The sequence below is a fragment of the Passer montanus genome, unplaced genomic scaffold, assembly GCF_014805655.1.
Source record: "Passer montanus isolate IOZ18808 unplaced genomic scaffold, ASM1480565v1 scaffold8, whole genome shotgun sequence".
NCBI lineage: Eukaryota > Metazoa > Chordata > Aves > Passeriformes > Passeridae > Passer > Passer montanus.
In genome coordinates, this window is record NW_024373256.1 from 2,682,941 (window position 1) to 2,707,572 (window position 24,632).

Consider the following 24,632-nt stretch of genomic DNA (forward strand, 5'->3'; position numbering starts at 1 on the left):
GGAGCAGCTGTGCAATCCCAGCAGAGGGGAGCAATGTGGGGCTAGTGCATGTGAGGGGGATGAGCACAAGAGGTTTCTCCATGGCCCATGCCTGGGATGACAGACTTCACACCCCCAGTACTGGCCTGTACATGGCATTAACCACCCATGCAAGCCAAACATCCCCTCCCTCCACACATCTGCTCCATCCATAATCCCTGCTGTCCCTCCCCTAACGGGAAAGCAGCCAGGAAAGTGAACCAAAACCCTAATTATATCCCAGTAGCTCCCCAGCGCCCTGGTGATCCCTGTGACTTTATCGATGCGATCGCAGCAGGGCTGATGAAATGTGGAGGAAAGGGCCAGGGCTGGGTGTGCTCCAAAACCCCACCTTTCTCTCCAGTCACACCATCACAACAGGTGGAAATCCCGTATGAGCTCAGGATGCTGCTGGGACACTTTTAAAACCACACTGTGTGCCTGTTCCCTCTGTCTCCTTTGCCCAAGGACCAGTCACCCACAGCAAAGGGAACGGGGAGGAGAGTGGGGACAGCCATGGGTCACAGTGGGACAGCAGCCCACAGCCTCACTGCAGCTTCCCAGGGCCCTAAAATCTGGCCATAAAATCATGGAGAGCCACAGCTATGGCACCTGGAGCCACAGCACCCAAGGCCTGGGGGGTGCAAGAGCCAAGATCCCCAGGATCATGCCACAGAATGGTTTGGGCTGGAAAGGACCTTAAAGTTCATCCAGTTCCAGCCCCCTGCATGGGCAGGGACACCTTCCACTAGACCAGGCTGCTCCAAGCCCCATCCAGCCCAGCCCTGGACACTTCCAGGGATGGAGCAGCCACAGCTTCTCTGGGTAGCCTGTGCCACCCTCACAGGGAAGAATTTCCTCCCTGCAGCCCCATGGCAGCAGAGATGTGGCATGGCCGTGGTGTGCATGTCAGAAAAACACAGGGGGGAAAAAGCCTCCATGGAAGGTGGGGCCTCCCCTGCTTTCCCCAGCTCCTGCAGCACCCAAGCTCCACATGCAGCACCTCTCTCCTGCAGCAGCACAAGAGGAGCCGTGCTGCTGTGGGAGCACAAGGCTGTAACACACTCCCACAAACCAGCTCCTGGATCAGAGCCTGCAGGAAGGAGGTGAAGGGTAAGTGAAGTTGCTGCACACGTGATTTACCTATGGTAATTTCAACTTTCAGCAAAGCTGTCTGGCTGTTTCATCTCGTTGTCTGCTTGCAGTCAGACTTCAGTGACTGCAGGGAAGAGCCTTATCTGTAGCTTTGAAGAAACAGGGCAAAATAAAAAGCTCTTACAAAATAAATATTACCAAGAGCACATTCACATGTTTTCATCTGGTCCTCCATAAAGGAAAAACAGTATTTTGATGGCATTTCTTTCCTACTTTTGTATCTTTCAACCTATGGTAAGTAAACCTATGGTAAGTAAACGAGCAAGACCGATAATTGGTCCTCCATAAAGGAAAAACAGTATTTTGATGGCATTTCTTTCCTACTTTTGTATCTTTCAACCTATAGTAAGTAAACGAGCAAGACCAATAATTCCAAATATGCCTGGAAATTCTCATTTTTCACCAGAAATACCTTAAAACAGCATAGACAAAAGGGGGAAAACTCCTGCAAAAACCCTGCACTTGGTAACCCTGAGAAAAGCTGTTTACAAAACCTCACTGAAGACCTCAGCTTGTCTCCACGCAAGTTTTAACCTGACGTCCCTTTTACAGCCTCCAAACCTGATGAATAATTCATGCCTGGGATAAAGCAGAAATATCATATTCACCAATGCTTACCTAACAGAGAAACAAAGATTGCAAATAAGTAATTTATTAACCCCGAACCGTGTTGCTGCTTGAACAGAGGGCACAACTTGGCTTTTGATGGAAAAATCACTCCTGAGCCGAGGCAAGAGCAGCTGAGACCCCCGTTCTCACCAGGCTCCAGCACAAACACGTCCTGTCCTGGACTCAGTGAGGTGCCAGTGGGGAAAAGCCCCCAAGAGGGGCTGGGAGCTGCCACCCTCCTCCTCCTCCTCCTCCTCGGGGGTCGCAGCTGCCCCTGCTCTGGTGGGAAGCCACAACCCCGCGCTCGCCCACAGCTCCAGCCGCTTTCTCAGGCATTCCAAAATTTGGCCGGAGTCTCCTTTTGCAGCACGCCCCCCTCCACGGCTGGACGCCTGCCTAATTGCGTATTTATTTATTTCTGCATTTTCCCAGCTCCCCGCACACACTGGCGCAGGGTGGGGGGGGGAAGCCAAGGCCGGCTCCCAAAGCAGACCCAAAAAAAAATAAAAAAAAATAAAAAGAACACCAAAAAAAGAGGGAGTGCAGCTCCCCACATTCCCCGGAGGGTGGGAGGAAGCAGGGAAGCGCAGGGCGGGCTGGGAGCGGGGGGCAGGAAGGGGGGACGCCAGCAGCATCGCCCACCCCCTTTGCTTTGTGGGGAAATTAAAAATAGCTGCGTCCAAAGAGTGGCTGCAAGCGCCACAAAGAGCGTGTTGAGCGCAGGCAGCTGCAAGCTATTTGCTGCCCCTGGTAATCAGCATCTCGGCTTGCAGAACCCCTCCGGCCCCCCCAGCCCCTTCCTCCCCTGCCAGAAGCTGCCGCTGCCTTTCTCCAAGCCACATATGTCATGTCAACAATCAATGAATGCGGAATCTCTGCCGGGAGAAAAAAAAAGGGGGAATGCGCTTTGATTTTTGGAGCAGCTTTGTTGCCTTGTTCCATTCATGTCCTCGTCCTCCTCGCTGAGCTGTCACTGAGGGGTTTGCAGCACTGAATCCCACCAGTCAGTGCCAGGATAGCACATGATCCTCAGCAGGAAGAGGGATGTGCCAGCTGCTGGGATGCTGCTGCTTCCAGGAGCAGGGAAAGGGATGCTATCACCCAACCTGCAGCCCACAGCCCACTGGTGCTCCTCACCGACCTGATATGGTGGAAAGAATTAAACCCAACCCCATCCCCAGCACATGGCTGCAGCTGGTGGGCTCAGGGATGTTCTGCAGGCACATCGACAAAATGGGGTTTTTGTTGGTTCCTTGGGTGGTTTGGTCATTCACATGTGCACTGGCATGGCCACCCAGGGACTGGGGGATGCTTGGGAGCCCAGCACTGCCCTGGCTTGGAACGAGCTGGGATCAGGCACCCACTGCTGCCCTTCCCCTGCTGCCTGGGGGACCACAGGGCCCATGCCAGGGTAACTGCTCAGCCTCAGCTGCGTCATTTCACTGCCAGCCCTGACATCTTCCCTCCTAAATGCCATCAGAGCTTGATTTCCACTTTAACCTTTTCCAGTAGATACAATTTTTCCTTTACCAAGAGCCCACAGCCAGGCTGGAAGCCACAGGTCCAGGAGTCACAAAGGAACTGCAGCTGCTGCAAGTGCCTGTTTCACTCTGCTCCCCCATGAACAAGATAAATGCAATCTAAACTCCAGCTCACTTCCCTCACTGCCTCTGGCACACGTCTTCTACAGAAACATCTTTGCTAGGTCCCGAGGGACGAGGAGTGGGGAAAAAGCAGAAGGATGGAGCCACTTGAACCCGTCCTTGCTGCTCAGCCTAAGAGCAATTCCAGCTTTGTGGCTCGCCCTGCAGAAGACAATAGGGGCTGTGTTGTTTCCAGGAAGGAAGCACCTGGGCCAGGTCATCAAAGCAGCTTGTGTTAGGAGGTCGCTGGCTGCACTGAGCTTTCAACTCCACTTTCATCCTCTTTCTGCCTGTTAACTCCCAAACCTCCCACCGTGGATTGTTTCCCACCAGAGCCTCTCCTGAGAGGGTCCTGCAGCCATGAAATGTCCTTCCTGGGGTATCTGGATGTGGACAACAGTGTTCTCCAAAGCTCACAATACACCCAGGCACTTTTGGGGCCCCAGTGATGTCCCTGGCCATTGTCAGTTGCCGGGACTCGTGATGGAGCCATCCTGGAGGAGAGCTTCCTGTTCCCTCAGCCCCCTCCCAAATTCTCCTTCTGCAGCTCAGCAGTTTTACCTTCCCAAACTAAAAGACATAAACCAGAAGAGGGTTCAGCAAATGTAGGGAACCATTCCTGGAGGAGCCCGGGGTGTCCTGACAGCAGGACCCACCTCTCACAGCAACTGGGGCCAGACACTTGGAGCAGAGAGAAATGGGAAGATATGAACACCCCAAAGCCACTGTTATGGGATCCCCACACCCAGCCCCAGTAATGACACTTGCATCAGCACCAAGGCAGACAATATAAAAATACAAATGAAGATTTGTGTATCCTCCTCTCACCCCTTCAAGGCTGCTTGGTCCTGACTTCAGCAATGTCCCAGGGAATGAGTTCCCAGGGCTCCCTGTAGGTTCATGGACTTTTCTCCCCCAAATCAGTATTGGAAATTAAACACAACAAATTCCTCAAAGATCTCTCATCTCTGTTCAGAGTCACCAGCACTGGTGCTGTCTCTGCAGCTCCTCTAGAGCAGCCACAATGATGTACTTTGTCCCCTCTCCCTTGCACCCTGATTTCAGGTATCCCCTTCCTGCCCAGATTCCCTGAAGGAGAAAGGATCTCTGCTTCCCAATTTTCCCATCATTTCCTTATGTCTACTGCATCATCTATGAGATACACACCAAACATCCCACATAAAACCTCACAGATCACTGTCCACCCTGACTTGACTACATCCAGTCTTGAAAAAAAATTGGGATGGGGGCGTCCCTGTCACCGTCTGAGCCTCACACAGTCACTCCCACCCAGCCTTTCTGTCTCTGCTTACTTTAAATTTTAAACATGCTTTGATTCAAGCCAAAGGCTTTTTATGCTAAACAGAAACTGAAAGTCTTGATCTGGCAAACGGAGGCACTGGCAAAATTGTGTCCCTACTGGGGATGAGGGGAATGGGGTTTGTAAAGCCTGGTGCTCCCACGGAGGAGGGGGCAGGGAGAGCTTGGAAACACTTAAATGGCAAAATGTGTGGAAAAAGTAAGGACAGAGAGGCCAGGATGTTTAAGGTTCGTTTTTAATCCCTGCCAATGAATTTCAATTCTGTGCCAAAACTGAAGTAAACTGCTTTGATCTAAAAAGGAGGGGGGAAACACACACGGGCTCTCGGCTTCTTAAAACAATACAGATGACAGAGGAGGTAACTACAATGAAAATCAACACAGCACAGCTCTGCTGACAGTGACATTTTTAAATGCCCCTTTCCTCCAAATAAAGAGGTGTTTGGACAGCAGTGAATTAGGAAACAATAATCACACAGGTCTGTGGATCACAGCATCAGCAAGCATGCATCCCTTCCTCTGATCCCCCTCCAGCTGCCACCAATGCTTACACCATTCTCTTTTTTTACCCATTTATCAGTTCCTCAGGTTTCTGTGGCCAGGAGTGGAGCCTGGGGCCGAGCAGGTCTCCAGATGTGACCCCGCAGCCCTGCTGTGTAGTGCCAGACCTCCCACCTCTGAGCTGGCCTCTCTTCTCCTATTTATACACCCAGCCCAGGGGTCCCACTGCTCCCTAACCATTCCCAGATGCCAGGCTGGCCTCAGTCTCCATCTCACCCCAGTCCCATCAGCCCCCAGCTCCCTCCTGACCTCCCTCCCTGCCATCACAGGCTGGAGCAGGGATGTCTGCTCCATTGTGCTAAGGTTAATGACATTATCATCCATCTGAGTTCCTGATTTAGGAGCAGGACCACCCTGCTGTGAGCTCAGGAAGGGTCTGCAACACCACCATGGAGGACACAACCATCCAACCCCAGCAAACTTTGTATTGAGGTGGCTGACTACTGATTCAAGCATCCTTTTAGATCCCTTCCCAATTTCACAAAGCAATTTGACTCCAGCAAGAAACAGAAAGAGCAGAGATAGAGCTCACACATTTCATCAAGCTGGGAAGTGCCAGACACAGACTGAGGTCAGTTTGTTGCAAAATGTCATGCCCAGGGATGCTCCTCCTGAATCCCTGCAGGGAAACTAGAAGAGCCCATCCAGAAGATGCTCTCACCTTGCCTTTCATCCACAGCACCAGCGAGTCTGAGATGCTCCCAGACAAGCCTGAATTTTGTCCTGTTTTCAAACCAGCATATGCACAAAGCAAAAAGCCTCTAAATTAATAGTCTCAGCTACCAAAAGGAAGCCTGATGTGACAGGAGAATACCCCCAGGGAGGATGCAACATGCTAACCTAGTAAAAATCCCAGCTCAAGAGAAGCGACACAGGGGTAAACTGAGGCACAGAGACAAGGCCTGGCTTGGAGATGCAGTGATTCACTAAGAAGCTAGCCAGGAGATCCAGACCCGCTCCTCTATCTGGATCCATCCCAGGCAGAGCCTGAGGCCACGGGCCCACCTGCAGGCCCAGGGAGGGACATGGCAGTGCTCTCCATCCCACAAACCCCTCCTGCCTTTCCATTCCCACGCAGGCGGGCTCTATTTATAGCGACCTCGGCCGCTAATTATAGATCACAGCAATCAAAACAAAGGCAGGCAAAAGCTCTGCACTTGCCACTCGCTGGCTCTGGCCCCTGAGCCCAGCACTATTCTTGTGGCAGCTCCCAAATTCCAACCAAAACCTCCCAGACCACCCCAGCACCACCGAGCCAGGCTGCTCTCCCATGGCAGTGGTTTCACTGGAGACCACAGGGTGTTTTACCAGGAGAACTGAAACCTGTCCTTGGACACTCACAACACAGCAGCCCCAAGCCTGCTCTTTCCTGCTTTCCCTCAATAAGAGTGGCTTTGTCATCTCCAGCTGCTGCAGAGAAGCATCAGCCCCTGTCATCATCAGTCCAGCATGAAGGTTTATCAAACAGCAGAAGGAAGCCACCATTGGGGTGCAATCGTGGATGTTCAGGATGGGAAGGCATCCCCAAGGGATCACAGAACCTCCACATCCACCCACAGTCGTGAGGCAGGAATTTCTGCACGTCTGAGCAGGCTCAGCTTAGCCAGGGCTCGGCAGAGCTGGGAACAGCTGCTGGCATGGACCCTGCAGAGGGAAGGGGGTGGGATCTCCTGGGCATTCCCAGTGGCCAGGCTGGATCTGGGTGCCACCAACTGCACCCAGCCTGAAAGAGGGAGACCCCAGGGTAAGGCAGCTCAGCCTGGTGCAGTGGGGATGAAGGTCCAGAGCCTGTGCAAATTCTCATCACAGCCATCATGCAAAACTCATTTTGTTTTCAGACTGGAACCACGGCAGAGCAAGGACAGACAGAATGACTGACACACAGAAAGAAGGTGGCCAAGCAGAAGCACAGACTCAGGATCAGCTCTGGGATATCCCTGGGCAGATCTCAGGAGAGAACAGGACAAGCAGGACAGCTGGTGCCTGCTTGTCCCACCTTCCATGCCCAAAACGCTCCAATCCAACACCAAACGTTACCCATCCCATGGCAAAAGGTTCCCTGTGCCCAATGCTGCCCCATTCCACAGTCTGAGTACCACAGCACTCACATCTCTGAGGACTCCTTGAGGTCTCCTCAACCTGGGCTTGTGCTTTGAGCTGTCCCTCCACACCCCACTGCTCTCCAGCCTGCTGGGAGCCAGGAGCAGAACCTCCCTGGCCAGGCACAGGAATGTCTCCATCAGCACCACCAGCCCAGGACTCCCCTCCCAGGCTCACTCCTTCTTCCAATTCCACTTTTAATATGAGCAGAAATTGCCAAACCCACAAAATTAATGTCTGAAAGGTTCAAGCAGAGCCATTCAATCCCAGCCTGCCACTGCCTGGGAGGTCTCCTGTTGCATCAGACCCTCCTGGGATCCATCACACCACAAGTGGTCATGGGGCAGCGAGTCCAGGAGCCAGCACAGTGTTGTCACACTGCCCAGGACACCGTCCCGTGCTGCACACGTGTACCTTCCCTTTCTGTTTGTGTTTTTCTATTTTCTCCCTTCTCAAGGGAAAAAAGCCCAGCAGGTGCCTGGAGAACTGCAGGATGCTCCTGCTGTCCTCTGGATGCTCTCTGGCCCCTGTGGCACAGGGCTGGGGCACTGCCTGTCTGCTGCTGCCCAGATGTGGCAGAACCTGGGGCAGGTCAATCTCCTCTGCATGCAAAACAGCAAAAAAATATTCTAGATTGTGTTTCCTAGCCTTCCTGCACCTCTACCCTCAGACTGGAGAATCTCCCTACTCCACCCAGACACAAAGCACCCTCTTGTCAGTGTAGGACAAGAAACACCAGCCCAGTGCAGAGCGAGGATGCTGACACTGAAAATGTATTAAAGCCTCCACTGCTCCTACCCAAGACATTTAAATTATTTAGGGCACTTGGACCAACCCCAAGTAAAAATACAAACAAACACAGCATGAAATCTGAGCCACACTCGCCGAGCCTCCTCATTCCACAGTGCCCTCACAGAAGATACTGGAGGAGGACCAAAGCACACTGACCTCTCAGGGAGCCTCCCTGCCACAGACACAGGTCCCCATGTGTCCCTGTCCCACAGGTGTGCTCTCTCCAGCTGGTATCCTGAGCCTCCTGCCCAGCACAGGGTGTTCCCTGTGCCAGCCTGCTCAGCCTTGGGCACCCTCCCACGGGCTTCCCTTAGCCAGCAGGATAGATCAGCACTCCTGGGTGCTCCTGGGACTGACCTACTGGGCTCTTCAGCCCCACTCTGCAGCTCACAGTGAATGGGTTTGCCTTCCTTTGATCCCCTTTTGCTGATGGGAGCAGTGCTGGTGACAAGCTGCAGCTCCAGGGCGTTCCAGCTGACCTACTTTCCACGGGCATCGCTAGGCAGGGCCTCCTTCTCGGACACTGCCAAGGTGATTCACTACAAGCAAAACCCAGCTGGCACCGGGAAACTGGGCAAAAAGGAGGGGGAAAAACCTTGGGGACCCCCTCCAGCACTTCCTGCCAGCGTGGGATCTGTCAGCAACTGATGAATGCCATGCCAGGAGGGACTGGCACGCCTCCGAAACACCCACCCATCCTCTGCAGAGCTCCCACACAAACCCAGCCTGGCACAGAGTCAAACCCAGCGAGCACAACTCTCCTCCAGCCTGGCAGAGCACTCCAAGGGCAGCAGATAACCCAGCCGATCCCCAGAGCCTGGACAGAGCCAGGCAGCACTCACCATCTCGTCGAGGGCATAGCGCAGCAGCCCGTGCTCGTAGAGGATGAAGAAGCGACGCTGCCATTTCTGCAAGAGAAGACATGGAGGTGGGTCATGGCAGTGCCCACCAGCCCCTGGGCCTTGCTGGGAGCACTGGAGCTGCACATCAGCTGGCAGGGCTCTGCCAAAGGTCTGTGTGTACCAGCCCACATTGCCCAATGCTGACTGCCCTGAGCTCTGGCAGCCTTGAGACCTTGACCATTCCCTGGGGAGCCTGTTCAGAGCCTGATCATCCTCTGGGGCAAGAACCTTTTCCTAATATCCAAACTAAACCTCTCATGACTCAGGTTCATTAAATGAATACTGGGAACACCAGAAAGATCTCCAGACTAAATGCTCTGAGCCCTCAGCTTCATCCTGCACCATCTATTCCAGTGCTGAAGGATAACAGGGTGTCATGTCAGATGTCCCCCAGCAGCACATGAGCTCAGTTTGGATGGTGGCTGCACTGCTGGCATGGCTCTGCCCAGGCAATCCTGGCACCATGCTGGCACTGCTGCCTCTGCAGCTGCACAGAAAATCAGATTGGAGAACTGATCTGGCTGGAAAACTGCCTTTTTTTTTTTTTTTCATGTGTGCCAGGTTTTTTTCAGCCAAGAGCAAAAACTGGTTGAGCAGGCTGAAATAAAAAAGTCCTGGATTCATAGCCCCAGTGCAGCAATTCTTATCTCACTTTTCTCAGCCCTTCGGGCAAAGTCCAGGGTGCTCAGGGACAAGCAGAACTACAGAGGACCTTGTGGACCTCCACAAGCCCCAGCTTAGCAGGCAGCCTGGATTCTGGGGAGATCCAGGTCCCATGCCCCCTTTATGTCAGGCCAGCAAGCCTGTGACAAGCTGTGACTCCAAATAATGACCCATATACCCCAGGCTGAACTCAGAACCCAATTCTTCTTCATTCGGGAGCAATTTTTTTTATTACAAACAGCTCCCAGAACATTTTGGCTGCATGACAGAGGGTTCACGGACCATTGCCATCCCTCCCACGCACAAGACAGCCCCATCCTGGCAGCCTCAGCAGCAAGCTCCCTGCAAGACAAGCTTGGGGACAGGCTGCAAGTCCTCGTCACAAGCCAGCAGTGAAAGGACATCAGCCTGTCCACATCCTTCTGAGCCTCACACCCCCCAAGACAGGAAAGTGGGGGATGCTCCGACCCCACAGGATGCTGCTGTTTCTGCTAGGCATAAGAAAACCTCTTTGGGAAGGAGCTGAGTGTGTCCTGCTCTGTCTGCAGGTCCCTGCTGCCAGCACTTGCCTTCAGAGCTCTGCAGCGTTGAACCAAATGGGAACCACCACTCAGCCCCTTCCTTGCTGCAGGATTTGCCTGACATTGGTATATCCACACTAGGGGATGGGATGCAGCCTCCCTCTAGAGCTCTGGGCACGCTCAAAATGAGCTGCAGAAAATAAAGTAGCTGTTTCCAAGCCTCAAAGGAAAACTGTGAGCCTTTCTGATAGTCACAGCACAACTCAGAGTCACACAGCCCACACCCCACTGGCCTGAGCACCTTCCTGGCAGCATGGCATGTGTCAGACAAACCAGAGCAACATCAAAAAGCAAAAGCAACAAGCAATAAAATTGCACAGACTGAGCCTGACCCACACCTGCAGTGCCCCAGGCTGCTGCCCAGCACGGGAGACCTTGCATCCCAGAGAAGGCATTCCAGCCTTGCTGCCAGAAACATCTCCCAGCTTCCTGGTTTGCACAAGAGAACAGGAGCATGGAGGTGCCTTCAGCACTCCCAGGGTCACAGACACCTCCACGGGCAGGGACAGCCCTTGCTGCTCCTCCTGCCACCCCCACCAACGTCATGGGGAGGGGATGTCTCAGTTTCACTCACCCGAGAGCGATGGACGGGGTTGTCAAAGTCCGTTCCTTCCGGGGCCAGCAGCAGCCAGCCACCATAAATGGGTTTGGCCTGCAAAGAAACAGCAAAGAAACACTCACACACAGAGGAAAACAGCTCAACATGGATCAGCACCACAGGGAATCGATGGTCAGGGACCACGGGAAACTGCAGCAGCCCCAGCACGAAGGCAGCTGTGTGAGCTCAGCCTGCTGCACGCAGGCAAACTCAGCCTTCCCAGCGCAGGGAACGCGGTGTCTGATGGCAACCCGTGGTGTGACACACACCGTGTGCCAATGGGACTGAGACGAGGACTCGGGAGGAGGCAAAACCCCAGCCACAAACTCCAAACACAGCTGCTCCTGCATGGCACCGTGCCCGGAGCACCAACCTCCCGGGCGCTGCCGAGCGGCAGAGCCCATCCCCAGCGCGGCTCTTCCCGTCGCCATCGGCAGCGTGCCTCTACTCCAAAGCAAAAACACACTCCAGAGGAGAGCTCGATGTTTTCCGTTCGTTAATTAAGAGAGGAAAAACTACCCGGCGCTGGCAGTTCTCCAGCTCCCAGCCGCTTCCCGTGCTGTGCACATCCAACTCCTGCTTCCCTGCAGGGGCAGCCCCTGCCAGCCGCTCCCCCCACCAGCAGCGGCCAGCGGCCCACGGCGAGCACACAGGAAGGTCAGAGCCAGGAGGAGGGAAAACAGCTCATTCAGCCAGCCGGGAAGAGAAAGGGAAAGAATACTCAGAAAGAACCTTGCAGCACTGCCGTGTGTCAGTGGAAAAAGAAATATCCAAGCTCTTTGCAGCGGTGGCTTGGATGCAGAAGTGGCCAGGGTGAAGCTGACCCATGCCATGGCAAGTGGTGGGATGGGGATGGGCACTGGGCACTCCTCCCACGCAAACTCCCGCGGGCACCGCTCCCGCTGCCTTGTCAAGCTGTGAACGATGAGCCAACACCTGGCAAGGGCTGGGGCCAAATCCTGCTGCAAGACTGGCAAGACATTGCCACACCAGCAAGGCGGCTCCACAGATACCAAGAGAGACCAGGAGGGAGGAAACCCAGAGCACAGCCAGCTCCAGGAGACCCTGGCTGTGGGAACATTGCTTTCCACCGTGGAACATCCCATGCACGTCCATCCTGCCCCAGCCAAAAAGTCACAAGGACACACACTCCCAGCTCTTCTAGTATTGATTCAGTTAATCTTGTTTCTTTCATTCTTTTCCGTTCCTTAAAGTTTAAAACTGTTTCCAATTCAGTACCTCCCCTAGATTCCTTCTGCCAGTTTCTGTGGTTTTGTAATGTTAAAAAAAAGTTTCCCCTCTGGAAAAATCCCTGCAAACAATAGAAGAAACTGCCTATGCACCAGAAACTGTCAAATACATGAAGCACTGAGTAAGCAAACTGGAAACACGCCGGAGGAGACCTTTTACTGTTTATAAAGTGAAAAGAAATAACAAAATCTCTTATCCCCTCCACAATATGACATACCAGCTCGAGGTGTTGCTCTCCCAGCAGCTGGGAAAACATGATTTGAGTAGACCTTCCTTCCTTTCCCCTTTAAATGAGATTTAAACTGATGAAAACAAAGCGCTGGGATGGGGATCCAATTTGGGGGAGTTAGGGGGGCCCAGGGCACCCCTACAGCTGTTCCCACGACCACAGTGGGGGTGCAGAAAAGCATCTCTGTGCACCACAATCCTCCCTGGGTTTGGCACAGGGCCCGGAGTCCCCCATCACCCCTGCCCAGCTCACCTGGATGCTGGTGCCCTGCTCGCCTGTGGCCCCCATGCCACCTCCAGCTGCTCGGCACTGCTCCGTGCCCAGCTCCGTGCCCGACTCCGTGCCGCCCACGCTGCCAGCGCCCCGCAGGTGAGCCAGGCTCTGCCACTCCCCCGGCACACCCCAAGCCGCCCGTGACGCATCCGGGCCCACGCGAAGGGAGGGCTCCAGAGCAGGGGATCCCAACGCTCCCCGCCATGCTGGGATGTGGCCACGGCCACCCTGGAAACAGCCAGACACCCCAAATGTCTCCTGTGTTTTACAGGGGAAAAGCAGAATTGCAAATCTCTAATGATGACACGTCAGAGACACTTCAATGGGTCACTGTGAGAAGAAATGGCGTCCCCGAATTCCTGTGAGAGAATTTGGGGTGAGTGCTGAGCAGCTGGGGCTTGGGAATATCTTAGGAGTGGCCTCCACCATGCAGGAACAAGAGGATGACAGTGACAATGGCACGTGACATCCCCAATGCTTGGCACCAAGGCAGCACCTTGGTGATGCTCTCAACAGCTCTATGGGCAGGGCTCAGCTCTCCTCCTTCCCCTAGTTTTCCCCTCTGTGCCTCAGCACAGATTCTCACCAAGTGCTCAACCCAGCAAAGCCTCATGTGCAAAAACTCTCCCTGACCCCAGCCACAGCACTGCAGCCACACAGCCACTGAGCACCGCACAACATCCTGCCTGTGTGGCAAGCAGCAGGCGGGTCCCAGTGACACACCAGGGACAAAGTAACCGTGAAATCAACAGGGGACATCACCACCAGGGCCAGCAGCAAGCAGCCTTAACCCAATATCACACGCAGGAAATCCTGCCCTACCTCAGCCTGGCTCACACCCCCCAGCAGACATTATTCTGCCTTCAGCCATTCCAATTTTAGCTCAAACTGTCTGTAAATAAACACCGAGCACCTGAAATACACACCCTTAACACAGAGCACGGTCATTTCTGCACCAGCATCATAAAAAAACCACCAGTGGGCTACACTTAGTTTGGCAGATGCATCCAATTCCAGATATTGAAACCAAAATAGCTGAAAGGTATGAATTAGAGCCAGGCAGCGTGGGCAGCCTGGTTCCACCCATCAACAAATGAACACACAGCAGCGCTTTTTAAAGCCAAACCAAAACAAGCTCCTGCTAAAACCAAGCAAATGCCCAGAGAGATACAAGCATAAATGAAAGGGATATGAATTAGCACACAATGTCTGAAATAAGCTCATCACACCTGCATTGGAATGGCCCTGCTGAAGCAAGGCTTAAAATAAACCCGATGTGGGAGGCAGGTCCCGGGGGGTGCTGGAGCACCAGGATGGAGCTGGAATCACACGTCCTTTCCACTGGCTTGGCTTCTTCTGGAAAGCTCCTCAAGAGGAAGAAAATGCAACAACCACCACTAAGCAAGACCTCAAAGCAAAAATTCCCTCTTCCAAGGAGATGTGTCCAACTTCACGTTTAGGGACGGTGTTAGAAAAAACCCCAGGGTTCCTAGGATGCCTTTGACCACGCAGGGCCCTGTTTGCCTCCTGGCAGCTCCGGTGATATCCAAAGGGCAGCTCCACGTAGCTTCTCCACAGGTAGCAGCCACACAGGGTGCTCAGGCACTGGGTGGGTGGCTTTGCTTTTATCCAGAAGGTACCTGGTCAAAAGGTGAGCCACAAAATGCTGTGGGAAAGCAGAGTGGAGAGCGGCTGCTGATGGAGCTGGGGTGGGGTGACACTCACCCCACCACCACGTGAGAGGTGCGGCCGGTTTGCAGCCCCACAGTGCCCAGCCCCATCCCTGGGACTGCTGGAGGCTGACTCAGGCAGAAACACCCCCACGTCACCACTCTTCCTGTCACACCTCTGGGAGTGCCCAGGTATCGGATCCCACCTTTGATCCAACACTGGAGCTGGGCTGTGGGGCACACCAGCGCCTCACCTGCCTCTCAGGTCGCTGTTCCAGCCATGCTTCCATCCCCTCAGGCCTACAGTGCATCCAGCCCAGAGCCAGCAGCACGGCGGGTGGGAGGAAGCGGAGAAGGAAGCGGCCCCAGCTGGGTTTACACAAAGCTGTCAGGCTGCTGTGCTGATGCTGCCCAGGCACGGACAAACCACCCCAACCAGCTCCACCAGCACTGGGAACACAACTCCCAGCAGACGGGGAACTGGGCTTGAAGGACGTGCAGAGCCACTCATCACTTCCCAAAGCCCAGGGTGAGAGAGGAACCCCTGCACAGCCCCAGGGCCACAGGGCACCCGCTTCCAGAGGGCAGGATAGGTCACAGGAGTGTGGCAGCCCATGGAGCACCAAGTCACACGGCTGGAGGTGGGCTGTGACACCAACCAGCTGCCTGCTGGGACAGGCTTTCACACCTCCTGTGTTTTTGATGGCACCTTCAGCTCTTCACCTTCCCACGCAAACCACGCAGGCACGCAGGATGCAGCAGAGCCACGCTGTGCTGGCCTCACAGTGCTGCAGGAGCTCACTGCACAGGGTGGAACGGGAGAGCTGTAGTAACACCCACATCCCCTCTTAGGGTCCAGACTCAACCCCACGGCAGAGTATCACATCCCCGCTGGGGTGCTGGACACCTGGGTGGGCCGGGATGCCCCCACAGGCAGTGCCCACCCACCCCACATGTTCTGAGGGAAGCCCGAATCCATTGCCAGGAGAGACTCCTGGCTCCGAGCGCGTGGCGGGAGGGATAATCTGTTTAGGCTGCCGGCAGACGTAATCAGCCTGTCTCGGGTGGAGGCAGGGCTTGTTTTGTTCAGGCTTGGCAACTGAGCGGGAAGGGGAAGAAAAATGGATTGTTGCATTGGAGCTTTAGGCTCTGCCTCCAGCACTGGGAGCAGGGAGCCCTGTGCAGCAGGGAAGTGATGCAAGGGCTTCCAGCAGCCCTACAAAAGAATGATGTACCCAACCTGACCCAGGCTGTGGGTGGATCCAAGGTGGAACTTGTTCCATTACCTTTATGGTCAGCCCCAATATTCACCAAAGGAGCCTCTCTGACAGCAGCGCCTGCTGCTTCCCACACCCAGGGGAGCACAACAGGGTGACAGCTCTCATTCAGACCCAGAGAGGGGGGACAGTAAGGTCATCGTTGCTTGTGTGCTGTCTCCTGACCCACTCAGAGCTCCTCAGAGAGAGGGACCCATTTCTGGCACAGTTCAAGGAGAAAGTCACCACAAATACTGTGGTTGCAACCTCAAAAGAGGAAATCTGGGCCGTTCCAGCTCCGCTCTGCTCACAGTTTTGCACACCTTGGAGCCAAGAGAACATCGCTGATGGATGAGTCGGAGCAGCCGTCACTCGGCAGGAATGGGGAAGGTGACACGGTGTTCAGGGAGGGAGTGGGATGCAATAGCCAAGCAGGCGTTCCTGCCCACAGCATGGCTTCTAGGAACTGAGACAGGCATCACTTAACATTCTGTGTGCTCCCAGGGGGATGGCAGATGGAGACCCACCAGAGACCCGTGACCACAGCTGTCGGGAGGCTCTGCAAACAGTGCTGTGCAAATCCACGCTCCAGCAGCAATCCCAAGGGCCAGGATGAAGCCCAGCCTCAGTAGTTAAGCTGCTTACATCCCTGTTTTCCTGCCTCTAGAACATTTCCCCTCTGCTGTCTGTCACCTGGTGACGCCAAACCCCAGTGCGGAGGCTGCAGTGCTGCCTCTGAGCATCCACGACCATTCCTGAAACAGAAGCACTCTCCCATTCCCCAGATCTTCCTCCAAGTGGCTGCTCACTGCCCCTGGGCTCAGCCCAAACAGTGCTTTTTCCAGGATGAGACCTGGGCAGCTCCTGGAAGCCACCCTGGATGATGGGGAAAGTCTCTTCTCCATCCATATCCTGCTCTTCTGCCAAAACACATTTGCACAAGGCCACTGCTGGAGCTGCAAATCCCAGGCTAGGATTTCACCACCAACACATCACCACACGCAGCGCAAGGCCAAACCAGACTGGACAGACTGGACTTGGGGCACAAGGAGCACCAAGTGCCACTGCCACGGGCCATGGTGGGCACTGTGCATGGCACAGCCCTCCTGGCACAACGCTAGCACCGACCCAGGCACCGGCAAATCCCAAAGGACAGAGCTGCCCCAACAGTTTGCTGTGTGGGCAGCGGGAGTGACTGACCAGAGGAACAGGAAAGGTTGAATTCACCCTTCGTGCAAACACCCCTGGTCCCAGGGCTGTGCCTGGGTCCAGGAGCTGTTGGAGCGAGAGCTGGCAGAGCCGGCTGCAGCACGCACAGGGAATCGGTCAAACAGCAACAAAACAAAGCGGGACAGAATGGACTTTGCAATTCCAGCTCCTTCTCGAGCAGCCCTGAAGCCGGTGTGCCTGGCAGCAAGCAGCCATATCTAACCACTTCCCACCACTGGCCTGCCTCAGCGCCTGGGAGAAGCCGCAACATCTCTCCACAGTGCTGGAGAGGGGATTTATCACTCTGTCGGCTGCCGGCGCAGATAAGGTGCGGCGCCATGCAAAAACCCAGCAGCAAGTGAGTGTGAGCAAAGGGGAAGGTTCTCCAGCACCCAAAGGCGCCACCACGTCCCTTCCCCTGGGCCAGGCGGAGGTTCAAGTGCACCCCAAATCAACACCAGTATCCCACACAGCTTCCGAGTGCCTGCTGCCCTCCCTGCCTGCACGTCATGCCCGAGGATGGGATGCTGCCCATAGGGCAGAGCCACCATGAGCCTGCTCCCCAAGCCCCCTTGGCTGTGCCCTCCAAGTCCCTGCCCTCCACAGCCACCAACAGAGGCAAATTTGACATTTGCAGAGAAATCCCCCCCTGTTCAGTGCTAATAATCAGTCAAGTAGAGGCGGATTTTTGCAGCATGATACAAGCAGCGGGGAGCAGGGAATGCAAGCGCGGGGGCTGCTTTCCAGGAAAATGGGGGCTTTTCCTCCCAAAAAGGAGCAGAGCTGGAGGGAAAACTGTGGCCGGGACATGATCCCTCACCCTGTCACCCTTTGGACAATGCAAGGAGTCAGGACAGGACCCCTGCAGCACAGGGCATCCCAGCCCCATGGATGCAATGTCCCAGAGCAGAGCCAAGCCTGTGACCCAACGCTGACACGCTGCAGCCTCAAGGCTGCTGGCCACCAGCTGCTCAGCATCCAGAACAGTAGGAAAGTGATCATGTCCAATGGAGGAGAGATGGAAATAACCACCCCCTGTCACTGGGCAGGGGTGTCACAGGAAGAGGCAGTGGGAAAAGTCTGAGAGCTTTATTTTCTAACTGGGTGGTCCTCTGGGCATCTATGCCATGATGTCTAATAAAAAGGAAAAAAAAGGGGGAAAAAAAAGACACTGGTAGCTGGAAAGATGTCCTCAAATTCCTCTATCTGTGCCAGTCCCAGCTCCCTGAGAGAGCAAATGCATGGAGAAAATTAAAAGCAACTGTTTTACACTCTGCTCTTCTTCCAATTCAGGCCAGGCGAAATTTTTATGTTAATTCCCAGCCTGTCCCATGTTGCTGGGAGCTTCGTCTCACAGACCAAGGGCATGTGTGTGCAGACATGGACTGGCCTGGAACAGCCAGTGTGCAGGGGAGGGACCCCACGGGGTCACCCCCACGAGAGCCTTGGGGGGCTGCTTGGGAAAAGGGTCCCACTGGACAGGCTGGCTTTCTCTTGGAGACAGGAGGGGAACCATCCATTCTCCCAGGGCAGGTTCTGGAAAGTCAAGCACCATACGAGGTTTGCAGGTGGTTACAGAGGGACTGTGCAGTGCCAGCATGGGCGTGTCTTGCCAGGAAAGTGGAAATTCCCACAAAAAGGGAATTTCTCCCTGGATGGGAAAGGAGCAGCATAAGACAAGCTGCCAACAGGTGGGTGGCACAGCCAGGACACAGCCACCTACAGCACCATGCCTGCCAGCAGCCAGATCCTGCCAGCACACAGGATCAAGGGATCTGACAGCCCACTACCCACAGCAACAGATTTTCCCCAAAGGGAGAACAGCTGCGCTGACTGACCCAGTTTTCCCCCATGCTGTGTGGGCACCCCAGAAGGTCAAACACAGACTGTGGGGGGCAAGGGCACATCACCTGCAGCCCTGGGAGGGGACAGTCACATCTCCAACAGGTGGTGGGACCGCATGTAGCTGTCCCAAATCACACGGAGCCCCGTCCAGCAGCACAGCCACGCACAAAAACAACTCGTGAACGCAGCGCTCCCGGGATTAGGGACTTAGCGTCCGCACAGCCCTTTGAAGTTGGAAGTGCTAAGTCTGATTATTATTAGAGAGCTCCAGCTCATTAATCCTGATGTTTGGGGCTGGATTCCCCCCCTCCCAGCCCCATTCCTAAGCCGGTTCCCGAGTACGACGGAAATCCACTACTACCACTAAATATTTGTGACTCTTTGCAAACACACTCTGGGTCTCTGCCCCGGGCGGCTCCAGCGCCCTGCAGCATCCCGGGAAGCAGCGGGGGCAGCTCCTGACACGCACGCAGGTATTTTGATCTAATAAAAATCCAAAAGGGACACGAGTGCGTAAGTGTGAAGTACCTTCACCTTTCCTCCAAGCCAAGTACAAAGGTCAGATGACTCCAAAAGACTTTTCTAGCCCGACTCTAGGTAATCACCAACACTGTCCCGGTCCACGGGGCGAGCAGGGTGTGATGGGCACTGAGCCCCTATGCTGCAGAGTGGGACCCCCCCAGCCCAAACGATTGAGTGAAAAAGGCAGAAACATTCAGAGCTGTTAAACGAACCGTTATTCCTGGGTGTGCTTCGGAGCGAGCACACCCCCACATCCCGCCGGGCTGCGAAACAGGGCACAGACCGGGGCACAGACCGGGAGGGGAGGCGGGCAGGGCGGCGGGGAAGCGCCGGGGTGGCCGCGCTCGGGGGGCTGCGGTCGGTGCATCACACACTGCCACAGCCACCATCTTATCTGGGAAGCAAGCGGGATTACTTCACCCCAGCTGCAAGGGAGAAGCCGAGCAGGACTGCGCCGTTTTCCCAACCGGAGCCCCCCGCGCAGGGCCTGGATCCGGCCACGGCGCTGACCCCGACCCCACGGGAACCGGAGGCGGGGGCAGCCCCCAGGGCCACCCACCACCCCGGCGGCAACAAAGCCAGCGAGGGGCTGCCCCAAACGCGTCCCTGGGTCCCCGGAGAGGTGGGTGGCCGCCGTGGCAGGGCGGGCAGGCGCTAGGGCGGGCTGCGTGCGATGCTTTGAGCCCCCCCAACAAAAGTAAATAAGCTTTGCACCATGAGGCAGCGCTGCGGGAAGGGGCCGGCCGGGAGCGGGGGGCTCTTCCCGAGCCCCCTCAGGGACGGCTCCTTTGTCTGGGCACGGCCGCGACGCTCCGCGCCGCCCGCCCCTTTCCCGCACACACCACGGCATTTTTTTCCAGTTACATTTTTTCCATATTAGCCCTCAGATTTCACGATGCCCCCCCCCTCCGCCGCCCCCCCAGCGAGCGCAGCAATATGTCTGATCTCATTGCCATAATAGGATCGGGAGCGGGGATGGCAGCCCTGGCCCAGAAAGGTGTGGGAGGAGGGAGGGCGGCCCTGTTCCCCCTCACCCCAACACCACGGACGGGCCCCCGCATCCCAAAAACGCCCCCATGTCCCAAACACCCCCTGCCATGGGAGCGCCGGCCTTGGGCCTGCGTGAGGCCTGGGAGGAAGAGGAGGAAGAGGAGGAAGGCCCAGCCCTGGCAGCCCCCCAGCGCTGAACCCTCTCCGGAAAGGGGCTGGGGTCCCCTTCCCATGTCCCCGGGAGGGCAGGGGGTTGTAGGGCAGGGGGGTCATGTCCGGCACGTCCAGGAGGGGATGTTTTGTTTCCATACGAGTTTTTCCCAGGACTATCTGGATCGCCTGATGGAGCCCACAGGACACCCCCCACCTGCTGCCGTGCACCCCAGGAGGGGACGGGATCACCCCAAGTGCTGGTGCGGGACCCCAAATGGCCTCGGGGGGTGAGGCCCGCGGAGAGGTGGCACTGGGGTGAGCCATGGCCCCAAGGACCAGTGGGCACCGTGGGTGCTCCGTGGGACAGCGCGGAATCTGTGGGGTCAGCACGCATCCCATGGGATCTCTGGACACCCTATGGGACCAGAGAGCACCCAAAGCGCTCCTGGACATCCCATGGCTTCGCAAATACCTGTGAGTCCCTGTGCTGTCTGTGGGGTCAGCAGGCACCCCAAGGGACCATACACTACAGCAGGCACCCGCTGGAATCACTGGATACCCTATGGCACCGGAGAGCAGCCACAGGGCTCCTGGACACCCCATGGGATCCGCAAACACATGTGGGTCCCTGTGCTATCGGTGGGATCAGCAGGCACCCCATGGGACCACGCACCACCCATGGGGTCAGCAGGCACCCCATGGGACTCCTGGACACTTTATGGGACCAGAATGCACCAGTGGGGCTCCAGAACACCCCACAAAATCCATGGATATCTGTGGGTCCCTGGGCTATCTGTAGGATCAGCGAACATCCTATGGGGTTCCTAGATACCCTATGGGACAGGGAGCACCCCTGGAATTCCACGACACCCCATGGAATATAAGGATACCTGTGGGTCTCTGTGCTATCCACAGGACCCCACAGCATCCCTGACCTGATCCCACGGCACCTGTGGGAGTCGCAGGCACCCACAGGACCCTACAATATCAGTGTCCAGCAGGCACCCCTAGGAATCCCATGGGATCCTGTGCCAGCCATGGGGACAGCAGGCACGCGTGGCACCCCAGGACGTCCAGGGGACCCTACACTATCCATCGGGACACCCATGGGACCCTAACCTACCCAGGGGGCTCCCAAGCTACCTGCGGGACCCCAGGCTACCCACGGTGCCAGCGGACACCGCACGGAGACTCAGAGCGCCCTAGGGGCGGGACGCCGGGCTAGATTTTGGGGGGAAAACAGTGAGTTTTGGGGTGAGATCCCACCTGGTTGAGATCCTCGTCGTTGAGCAGGTGGGACTCGCGGGGCTTGAAGCAGTTCTGGCACTTGCTCTTGTTGAAGATGTTGGCCTGGAACTTCCTGCAGGGATTGTCCTTGGCGGCCATGGCGCGGCCCGCGCCCGCTGCGCGCCCGCTCAGCGCCCCGCGGAGCGCCCGCCCGCCGCCGCGCCCATCGCCGCCGCCCCGCGCCCGCGGGGGGCGTCACGCCAACGCGAAAACCCGCGCGGAACCCCGGGGAACGCGGCAGGGGGAAATCAAAAGAGGCAGCGCAGCGCAGAGCGGCCGCCTCTGCTGCGGCTCAGCGGGCGCGCATGGCCGGGCGGCGGCGGCGGGAGCCGCTCCCGACTGCGCCGCCCGCAAAGTTTCCAGCGCCGCGGAGCCAGGCGGAAAAGAGGGCGGGACCGCGGCGCGGACGGACGTGCCCGCTCGCCAATAGGAACGCGCCTCCGCCCCTAACGAATGGCCGCGCTGGCCAATGGGGAGAGAGGAAAGGGGCGGGCGCGGCGGGGCCGCCTCGGCCGCGGGGGAGCGGGGGGTGCGCTGACAGCTGGGGCGGGATCGGCCCCCATCGGCTCCGCTCGGCTGCGTTCGGCTCCGCTCGGCCCCGCTCGGCCCGGCTCCGCTCGGCTCCGCTCGGCCCGGCTCGGCTCGGCCCAGCTTGGTTCGAATGGGATCGGCCCAGCTCGGTTCGGCTCAGCCTTGCACAGACTGGCTCAGCTCAGCCCAGCACAACTTGGCTTGTCTTGGCTCAGTTCGGCCCTGCTCAGCCTAGCCCAGCTTCCTTCAGCCCGAGTTAGTTCAACCTGACTTGGCTCAGCCTGGCACAGATAAGCTCGGCTCTGCTTAGCCTGGCACCGCTTTGTTTGGCTCTGCTTGTCCCAGCTCAGCTCTCTCCAGCCTGTCTCAGCACAGCTCAGCTCAACTAAGCCTAGTATGGCTCAGCTCAGCTCAGCTCAGTTTGTCCCGGACCAGCTCAGCTCAGCTCAGCTCAGCTCAGCTCAGCCAGGCTTTGCTCAGCTCAGCTCAGCCCGTTGTAGGAGCAGTTGTCCATTTCCCCCACAGAATGACCTCCCCACTCAGCCCACCCCCAGCCGTGGGACACATGGTGACACAGGGTGACAATCCGTGACCCTGACCCCGTCCCCAGCCCCGGCACACGAGGGCACACAGGGGTCACCCACCCTGGGACACTCAGATTAGGTGGGGACAATGTCCCTCACGCTCCTGTGGCACCTCGGTGACAGAGCAGGGATGAAGCAGGGACAGGGGGGCAGGTCCCTGCTGTGCCACCGCCCTGGGGCCAGCTGGGAGCTGCTGTTTGTCCAGTGAATTTTCATCCGGTGCAAACCGGCAGGTAAATATTCCTGACCGGCTGATAAGGACCCGGTGTGAGGCCACAGGTTTGGCTCCAGCTCTGCCCCTGGCTCTGCACAGAAGCCCCAGGGAAGGCACCTCAGTGCCTGTGGAGCATCACTGGGTCAGGAGAGAGGTGGGAACGCTGACCCCGGGGCAGAGGACAGGACAAAGTACCAAGTGGCACCTCCAAAATGCACCCGAGACTGGCACACCCCACCCCAGTCAAACCTCACCGTGGCACAGAGCATCTCCCGCTCACCCCACGGTGTGGGATGGGGCCCTGCTGTGAGGAACAGACACGTGGATCTTCCTGGATTTTTGGGGCCAGGAAAAACCCGTCGGAGCAGAGGTGACGGCGCGGTCCCCTCGCGCCTGGCGCTGTCCCGTCGTTTGATGTGGGACCCGGCCTGGCTGGCCTCGCCACGCCGGCTCCACGCTGTCATCCCCACTAAATAAAGCCCAGCACAATTGCCTGCTTGTTTATTAATTTCTTTGCTTCATCAAAGGCAGCTTTAATCATCTGCCTCGCTCCTGCCAGGGCCACTGCAGCGCACACCGTGTGCCCCGGATTGGGATGGGACAGCAGAGCCCCAGGGACCCCAGGGCATCCTCACCCAGCCCACGTGGTGATGCCAGGCTGGGGCTGGCCACCAGACCCCCACATCACCGTTTTTGGAGGATTTCCCCACCTTCTCCTTGATCCTAATGTTATAAAAGCAGCATGACCCTACCCCAGGAAGAGAAGATTTTCCCTTCTGGAATGCACAGACCCTGCTGCCCTCGCTGTGGGTCCAGGGTTCACCTGGCACATGACTGCGGAAATCCTGCTCCGTGGAGAGGGTGGATGGTTTTCTCAACCAGCTCTCGTCCCTGCAGGCACCCCATGGGCCTCCTGGACACTTTATGGGACCAGAGAGCACCGGTGGGACTGGTGCACTGATTCCCCTCTCCTCCCTCTCGGCTTCCATCCTCAATGTTGGATTACTCCAACATTGCTTGCTGAGGACCTGGCATCCCACAGTTCCTACAGATGCCCAGCGTTTATTTTTCCATCCAAAAGTCCCTCTGCAGCTCCTTGGACACCTCCATGTGTCCAGTCCCTCTCCACCTCCTCAGGGCACGGACCCCAGCGACTGCAGGAGGCTCCAGGAGGGAAGGGGCTGCTCTTTCCCTGTTTCCACGGGGCACAGAAGGGCACAGAGCAGTCCCTGCAGGCTGTGCCTGCCCCGTGGGCTGGGGCCATGACCTGGCAGTGCCTGGCGGGAAGCGGCTGCTGCCGGGGCTGGCTCCAGCCTCTCCAAAAATCCAGCTGAACGGGACGGGCTTCTGCACAAACCTGTCGGGCCGCATTCAGCCGTGCCGAGCCGTGTGCTGCTGGAGCCTCACTGCTGGAACCTCGCTGCGACATCCCCTGCGTGCCCCAGATGCTGGCACTGAGGTCCCCAAGGTGTGCCATGGGCTGGGTGTCCCACCCTGTCATCCCATCCCATCCCATTGCCAGCACTGTGGGAATGCCCGGCTGGAGCTGCCGTGTCTCTTCAACCCACAGCCAATTTTTTTTCCGGAGGAGTTTTCTCAAATGAGGGCAATTAAAACAATGGGAAAATGGAAAGTTTTTGTCAGGGAGCTGCGGTGGCAGAGGGGGAAGGTGCTGT

General features: G+C 56.7%; 1 protein-coding gene across 9 annotated transcripts in view; it reads right to left on the bottom strand.

Annotated features, from left to right (window-relative positions):
- Nucleotides 1-21,969, bottom strand: part of LOC120513241 (myosin phosphatase Rho interacting protein) — a 73,192-nt gene extending 51,223 nt beyond the window's left edge. For 6 of the 9 annotated variants that reach the window (XM_039732443.1, XM_039732439.1, XM_039732438.1 and 3 more), the window contains exons 1-3: nt 21,607-21,968; nt 10,919-10,996; nt 9,041-9,106 (exon numbers count right to left, since the gene is read on the bottom strand). In XM_039732443.1, coding sequence (XP_039588377.1) covers nt 9,041-9,106; nt 10,919-10,996; nt 21,607-21,726 — 264 coding nt within the window. In that variant the 5' untranslated portion in view covers nt 21,727-21,968. Of the gene's footprint in view, nt 1-9,040; nt 9,107-10,918; nt 10,997-21,606 lie in introns of all 9 variants that reach the window. The other 3 variants (XM_039732444.1, XM_039732445.1, XM_039732442.1) reach the window with 2 other exon arrangements.
- Between the last annotated feature and the right edge of the window lie 2,663 nt (nt 21,970-24,632).